Below are 8486 nucleotides of genomic sequence, written 5' to 3' on the forward strand. Positions count from 1 at the left end.
TCTGGTGACGTGAATCTCCTTCTGTATGGTGTTAATAGCTGCAGTGTATTGCGCGTCAGCAAACACAACGGCTGCAACCACAGTGGCCAGATGAGCATACCGCAGTTTCTTCCTCTCATATGCTTCAACTACCGCATCCTCCCATGGCACTGTTAACTCTATCAGTTGAACAATGCGTGCTGATCCAGACCACAAAACAATATCTGGTCGTAGGTTAGTGGTGGCAATCTCAGGTGGAAAAATAAGCCGTTGATCAAGATCAGCCAGCATCTTCCAGTCCCTAGCAGCTTCCAGTTGTCCTGGGCGAGAATTGGTGTTAGCATCTTTTCTTGGTGGTTGCTCGCCTGGGCGGAGGAATATTGTCTTCTGCGTGTAATGTTTTGCTAGAACAGGTGGCAACTTGTTGGTCATACTACGCTTGCCTTCCAATGCTAAAGCCAAACATCGCAATACTTGGTCATGGCGCCAAGTAAACCGACCCTGGCTAAGAGCCACCTTACATCCTGTCAAAATGTGCCTTAATGTGGCAGGTGATGAACTCAAAGGATAAGAGGGATCCTCTCCTACCCAGAGGTTTAGGTTCTGCGGTGATGGGAGAACATCATATCGTCGCTGCCCGATGAAACTCACGTATGTCCAAAACGGTTACTTTTCAGGAAGTGAAAAAAACACCGTAATTTCACAGCAGTTGAACGTAGCGTTGTCATACTTCGTACGGCATCTTTAAATGTAACCATATTCTTGCCAGTGTAATGATATAATCCACATTTGACCAAAATCGAGTTTAAATGGACATACGTGTATATTTTACAGTAACGGTGGTCGATACGCGTTCTTCCGATCATTAATTAGAAAGACCAAGTCGCGTTTCATAATGACAGATGAATAGGCTACGCTCAGTTTATTAAATAGCCTACGTATCAGTTTATTAAATACGCTCAGTTTATTAAATGTCTCTTGCAAACTATAAAGGGACAATGAATCAATACACTGACATGGCAATGCTAAACTGATACTTTGTTTGCAGTCATACCGTAATTTTGTCACTCCTCTCCACTCCAATACGTATGTCTGGCGTCAGGGGGAAACGTTTACCTCGATAAAGTTAGACCTACTGTAAAGGAAAGTCATTGTCTCACCAGGCTGTGTTTATTTGGCACTGTATTGCAGAAAATAAAAGTGAAAGTGAAAATGAAGTTGCAGTTCCAGTAAACTCTAGTTAACCAGTTCATGTTTATTATGTTTATTCTTCAGGTGATTCAAGCAGTAACGACTAATTAGACTCAATACTGCTACTACAACTACAGGTGGAATTATAAAATAGCAACAGGCTTTAATGCAATATTTTAATCATGTCTTTCCGGTCAGAATTGGCTGACAGGAATTCCAAGAGTTCAACAGACCATGTCATTTTAAAACATGCACATAAACAATTACATGCCAATACACAATAAATAGAACATTTAATTAAATTAATCAGTAAGTCAGGACAGCCCATTCATCCAGGTAGTGAAATAGTGCATCACTCATGGTCAAGTGCATTGTAAAATGGATGAAAGTCCTTGGGTAAAACATGTTTCAGTTCTTGAAGGTGCTTGAACTTCAGGGCTTTAATTTTTGGTTGGGATCTATAGAGTGGGGCCACGATGACACACGTCTTCCTCAGGGATGGGGATGTGAAGGGTTGCCAGTTGTCAGAGTGTAGTAGTTTAAACTCCATACTGCCATCCACATTGTATCTAATAGATAGATTAAAGAAAAGAAGGGGGAGGGGTGACGGGGAACATAGGACACAGATAAGAGATAAGAGGGAACCAAAAGCATGTTTAGATTAATGAAACAAAATATTTTAATATGATATGGATAATGTTTCATGTATTTGTGAAAAAGAGTTTTAAAAAAAAACAAAAAATAAAACACCTGACAGCTCGAAGGTCATGCACCGTAGGATCTCCAACTCCAGTGTGGGTGTGTAGGCATGCATTTAAGTTTGGCATTGCTTTGGCATTGGATTGCTTTGTGTGTGTCAGTGTGTACGCATGCATTTAAGTTTGGCATTGCTTTGGCATTGGATTGCTTTGTGTGTGTGTGTGTGTGTGTATGTGTGTGTGTGTGTGTGTGCGCGCGTGTGTGTGCGTGCGTGTGGCTGAGCCCACTAGTAGCAAACAGAAATGTAATAATAATGACAATAAGTTACTCACCTTCATTGACAGGTGTGTAATCCGGGTCATTTTCTGGATTGTGTTCAAGTGAGTCTTAGAATAATAAAGAGGAACACATTTAGTACAACAAATGCACTGTTTACATCATTCAGATATAAGATTGCATTCATTTTGACTGTTAATCGATTAAATACACTAGATTTGTTTTTAGTAATGGGCTTTAGTTTTTAAGTCCTACTCAAAACTAATGTGAGGTGGAGGCTCTAGTATAGTCTAATCTGAGAAGAAGAAGAAGACTTACGCTCACTGGCAGCTATTTCGGAATGATTTTCATTATCACTTTCCAGAGAATCTAACAACAATAAAGAAAAAAATGCATTTAGCACACTGAATAGCCTACAATGTTTGAATAACTCAGAACTGAGCTTGCATCAGTAGCTTTGACCAGCAAATGTACAGTAACTATACATTTTGAATTCTCTATGATTAAAATGTTTTAATTTAGCCACATACAATTTGATGGGTTAGTACTTGGAAATGCAACAGCAGATTCCTTGATCAAGGGAACCAGAATAACATGTGTGGCAGACTTTCATCTTAATGTGCAACACATCAATAGGCTTTAGGTTGCTGTATAGGTATAGCTGCTACTGGGAGAAAATAATTGAAGCCTAAAGTACCTACCCTCATTAGCAGCTGTCTGAGAACTGTCACTTTCAAGTGAATCTAAGAATGACAGAGAAGAAAACCAGTTAACATTTGAGTAATGAATACAATGTAGACTTAACTGTTTGGCCGGCTTAATTCTATTTTCCTACAAACCTTCCTCCTCATTGCTGACCCTCGCAATCGCCTCAACAACAGCCCTATCATAGCTAACATTCATCAATTCACACAGCTCCTTTACAGAGACAGACATCCTGAAGGAAGGGAGAAAAACAGAGCAGAAAAAAATATAGCGTTATGCCCAGTCAACATTGCTTCACTTCGGAAATCCGTGCGTTAACATCTCCACAATAAAAACGTAGCAAGATAACTCTAGTGCTGGAAATTATCAGCCTCTGGCAAGCTGTGATAGCACAGTATGAGTTAGGCATGTGTCTAGTGACAGTCATGACAGTAGCATTACAGGCTATAATTTGATCAGTTTGACTAAAAAACTAAAAAATTTTAAAAAAGTATAAATCTTATCAATCAGACCAAGTTTATTTACATACTTGCAAGCAAGCTAATCTGTGAAGAACCTGTGGACAATTACTTCATCTCTAGACCATTTACCGGTAAATAACAGTTGTGTATATATAATAAACGTGAGAACAGTTGTAAAAAACAAACGTTTGCTGATACTTTACCTCACAGTGTTATTCGGCTATCCAATACTGAGCTTCCAGAGACGCTTAAGATGAAACTTCACGAGACCGGCGAGGCACCTCCACAGGGCGGGAGATACGCGGCGTGATTGACAGCTTTGACAGCAAATGGATATACGTGGAAATCAGATGACATGATTTCACAACTTTTCATTGGTCATTTAGATAATGTGAAGCATACTGTATACGGAAATGAACCTGGACTTTCTATCCGTCGAAAAATCTCAAAATCGGCAAAATGGACATACACGGTTTTCATCCGACAGCGACAATATGTTGACCTAATAAGGAAACTGATCCTACTCTCTTCCATTGACCCAAGGTCTTGCCAGCCCATTTTGCGTTGTTCCACACTCTCCCATCTCATCCACTCTCCCTGCTTGGCCTGGGAAATGGCCTTTATACATCTCATCGTCTCCTCCTGCTTTCGCACCTCGATGACTACCAGCTTCCTCCTTTGAGCTGGGCCTACCTTGTGCAATTTAGGAGGAGCTAAACTCAGCCCAAAACCCCCTCTTCCATGCTGTACCTGTCCCACGATATCCCCAATTTGAAGGTCAGCCTTTGCCTCTACAACAGATTTCTTTGCTGACCACTTTCTACCAGTTTTTACCACAGGGGCTGCCTCCCTTACACATTTGTCGCGTGACTCTGCTAAAGTCATTTCCAGTCGGACCTGACCTTAAACTCCTCGGTTAAAGCAGAGACTGTTTTAATTGTTGTTTTAATTGTAACCAATTTGTAATTGGTTACAATTTCTAATTGTAAAATATGTATATATAGATAATTTCTTTTGTCCCTGCATTCTTTGGGACCCTGTGACACACCTGTGTGAAAGGCTAATTAATATGCAGCTCATTATGTATGTGGCACATTATCCGGCCTTTGTCTTCTCAGGTGTGAACACGCCTCCATGCATATTGCCTTTCCAAACAAAAGGTGTCTTATAAAATTTAAATCAATGTATTGTTTTGTATAAATGATTAGGCAGGATGATTTTCAGATCATTTTGAAGCAAAAACTCTATGCAACAACGCCCATTAGTCAAAAGTCTTGTGGACACATATTTAGTATGTGTGTTGTGGCCTTATTTCAGACACTTTAAGTTTTAGTTTTTTCAATAACCTTGCATAAACAATATTCTCTCAAAAATGCAAACATGTACATACATTTTGCTCACATATTATGGTAGCCCTGTTTGTGCTAAATAGAGTGTAATTAAACCTTAATAAATATTAATATGTTTATAAGCAACTGAAAAAAGCACCTATAAACCTTAATTAATATTAATATGTTTATAAGCAACTGAAAAAAGCACAAATGTCAGGGCATGTCAAAACATCTATATATATATATATATATATAGATGTTTTGACATGCCCTGACATTTGTGCTTTTTTCATTTTTTTTCATACTAATATATATATATATATATATATATATATATATATATATATATATATATATATATATATATATATATATATATATTAGTATCTGTGTGTATATATGTGACCGTGAATCACAAAACCATTCACAAGTAGCACGGGTATATTTGTGGCAATGGCCAACAATAAATTGTATGGGTCAAAATTATCGATTTTTCTTTTATGCAAAAAATCATTAGGATTTTAAGTAATGATTATGTTCCATGAAGATATTTAGTAAATTTCCTAATGTAAATATATAAAACATTTGTTTTTGTGAGTGAATGCAGCAAAAAAAAAAAAAAAAAAAAAAAAAATCACCCTCAGATTCCATATTTTCTAATAGTTGTATCTCGGCCAAATATTGTCCTATCCTAACAAACCATACCTCAATGGAAAACTTATTTATTCAGCTGTATAACTGTTTTTTTTAAAAATTGACACATCTTACTGGTTCTGTGGTCCAGAGACACACACCTACACATGTCTATATTACTAACAGGGGACTATCGCTCCACAGTGACCAAGAAGGGATTAGTGTTTCTGGTCATTTTGAAGAAACAAAAGAAATTCAAAATTTTCTTTTAAGGTCTTTTTTCATAATATAACTTCAAATATGCATTTTATTTAATTTTTTTAAACCTGCAAAGAGGGGATCTGCAACTCTGACCGATGTCTACCAATCCAAGAGGGGACTTCAGCCTGCAATGGAACTGTGTGTGTGTGTGTGTGTGTGTGTGTGTGTGTGTGTGTGTGTGTGTGTGTGTGTGTGGACAGTCAAGTGAACTGGCATTGAAATCTGGCTTCCTTATTTAACTTGTATATATGTATACTATATTTATGTATAGTATAAATAAAATGTGTCTTTAAGGTAACAATTTCAGGTCACTACTTTATACAGGGAATAATGATCATATTGATCAAAATGAACTCTGTCCCCAATCGGATGGTAAAGAACGATACTTGTATGGCTGCTTTGTACATTTCTTGCCATCACAAAAACAGTCAAGATTTACGAGGTCAATCTCAATTTTAAGATGACTTCCTGCACTGAATATATTCACTTCAAATATATATGAAGTAGGGATGTTCATTTAACTTTTTTTTCTCTTTTTTTTCTGACTGACAGTTGATGCTTGTTAACCAGTCATCATCAGTTAACTGACTTAATTAGAAGGTTATGTAACAGTCACTGTCTGTCACATGGTTTACTTGTTCTTATTGTCAGTGCTATTTTCATCCCATCCACTAGGGGACACCAGTAGCACCTATACCTTATGGATAAAAGAGGAAGTAGAGGAGTAAGAGGTAGATTCAGTTTGAGTAACCATATGGTATCTGCTGTTCTCACTAATAATTCTGGCTTGAGAAACGTTTAGTTTGCTGCTCAACCGTGAGTTTATAGTTCTTATATTTCATATTTTGTGTATGCTTTTGTGAAGAATCTGTATAAATGTTAATGAGTGTAAATGTTAAAAATCCATTTTGTATAAATGTTAAAAATCCTCTTCTTTTGTAGAGGATTTTTGAATTACACATGACTTACATTGCCCTTGAGTGTTGGATTTGGAGTTCGCTTGTGTGCATGGGTGCAACTGCTCAAGGATCTTATTCAAAGACTCACGGGCTACAGCCAGAAGGACATAATCTTCCTTTCATCAATACCTAACATTTGCAGATAAGACTGTTCATTCTAAAGACTGCTCACTTTATTAACTCCATTATTCATCGTCATCTTTATAAGTTTCACACTCATCAACTCACACCATGATTTTTTGTTTTTGTGATGTATTCAATGTTTGAGTTTATTTTGGTGTTTATGGTGAATTGTTTTGTGTAAAAATTCAATACATGCTGTGAATAGATTTGTTTTGTTATTTTTTGATTCATCCATACCCTGAACACATTATCCGGTAGGGTAGAGTGCAAAATTGATTTCCCCCCTCATTCTTCTGTAGCAGGCCTGGTTTGAAATAGCTAGGACAGTTATAGAAGGTTAGATTCAAAATAAATGGAATTAGAATAGATAAGTGACCGTGACCCATTAAAATACCTCAAATGTAGATTTACATGTGCAAATAGCAACATAAAAAACAGATTCACACAGTCATATCAAGCACCAGCAGTGCTTCTGTGAACAATAAAACAGAATAAAAGTGTGTATATATATATAATAAATAGGCCTACTCAAATGAACAAAACTAAAGTGCAAACAATAGTACATGCTATAGGGTCAGTTCCCTTTCAAGGGAACTCGAGCTGCGTTGAGACGCGGTGGGAACGCTCTGCGTGATTGCGTCGTGAAGCACGTGTATAATCAGTCCAATGGAAGAGCGAGACGTCATAGGCGGTGACGTCATAGACCAGGAAGCTATAAAGCACACCAGAAAACAGACCGCGACAGCTTCTGTTGCCTTCAGCAAGCGATCTGTGTATTCTGTCCTTGTCATATTTATTGTTGTCTGTCAAGTTGCAATATATATATATATTATGGCAAAAGAGAGCAAGCAGCTTTTGTGTTGTTCCCTGCCCACGTTATATCACGGGTGGGGACACACACATCAGCTTTTTGTTACTATTTGGGAGTGGAGCATGCTACAGTCAGTTCTCGAGGGGGCTGACTGTGAGCATTGCGAGAAACTGTCCGTGAGGACGCTCCGCTCCCGCCGGGCGTCCTTCGAGGAGGACGGTTCGGTTCGCGCTCCCCGCGCGGGTCCCGCTGTTGCCGATGCACGGCGGCGACTCGCATTTTGGGGTTCGCAAACGGATCTGACAGCGGGGGTTGGGACGGGCTCTGCCCTATCTCAGCTTTCACCTGCCAGATCCAGTGCTGGCGATTTCCAGTTCCGAGGAATTGGTATCGTTAGTGTTTTGTTTAGAAAAAGAGAACAAAACAAATAAAGATATTAAGAAAAGGCAGATGTTTGAGTTTTCAATAAATGAATAAATAAGTCAGCTCATAACTCTGTTGAATAAAGAGGAGCTTTAAAAGGAGGTTTATCTAGTGTTGTTGCTAGTTAAATATTTTCTGGCCAGCTGAACTTTATGAGAGTGAAAATAAGGAGTTTATTAGATGAAATAAATCTAAAAACAGAAAAACTCTGTATCTCAGCCTCCTCGTCGGGGACTGCCGTTTTTCCCTATCTCCACACCACACTGAGGTGTCAAGATCGTGGAATAAGTCGGTTTCTATTTTATGTGTTTAATGCCCTACGTCTAACTATAGTAATGCTATGGGTATTAAATATCATGGTATGACAGTGCCTCGGGTTAAAGAGACGCTTGCTAGCTTTCTCTCTCCCGAGTCGGCGTCATAATTTTTAACCCCGACGTTACCCACCAGCCATCTAAATAAAAAATAAAAAAATTTTAGGCAACGCTGGTGGGTAAATTATAAAGACATGGATGAATGTGAGGTTGTCAGCACTGACGCTATTCGAGAATTGCGTCGTGCAAAAACAGATAAACTATACTGGGGAGGGACGGTTTCGAGAAATCGTTTCTCCTCTGCGTCCTCTGGGTGGCGA

The 8486-nt window shown here is 38.5% G+C and overlaps 1 protein-coding gene and 1 long non-coding RNA gene across 2 annotated transcripts; one reads left to right on the top strand and one right to left on the bottom strand.

Moving 5' to 3' along the window:
* Positions 1 to 1247: 1247 nt before the first annotated feature.
* On the bottom strand, positions 1248 to 3237 carry LOC143738921 (uncharacterized). The gene is made up of 5 exons (XM_077230992.1): positions 2985 to 3237; positions 2847 to 2888; positions 2464 to 2514; positions 2202 to 2255; positions 1248 to 1739 (listed from the first exon to the last, which is right to left on the bottom strand). Exons 1-5 carry the CDS (start codon positions 3079 to 3081, stop codon positions 1663 to 1665), a joined length of 321 nt encoding a protein of 106 aa, XP_077087107.1. The 5' UTR covers positions 3082 to 3237; the 3' UTR covers positions 1248 to 1662.
* A 2947-nt stretch (positions 3238 to 6184) lies between these two features.
* On the top strand, positions 6185 to 6820 carry LOC143738922 (uncharacterized). The gene is made up of 2 exons (XR_013204079.1): positions 6185 to 6352; positions 6479 to 6820. It is a non-coding gene; the product is annotated as an uncharacterized LOC143738922 (long non-coding RNA).
* Positions 6821 to 8486: the final 1666 nt, after the last annotated feature.

The sequence above is a fragment of the Siphateles boraxobius genome, unplaced genomic scaffold (genome assembly GCF_051911475.1).
Source record: "Siphateles boraxobius isolate OS27281-9 unplaced genomic scaffold, OSU_SipBor_1 16, whole genome shotgun sequence".
In the NCBI taxonomy this organism is placed as follows: Eukaryota; Metazoa; Chordata; class Actinopteri; order Cypriniformes; family Leuciscidae; genus Siphateles; species Siphateles boraxobius.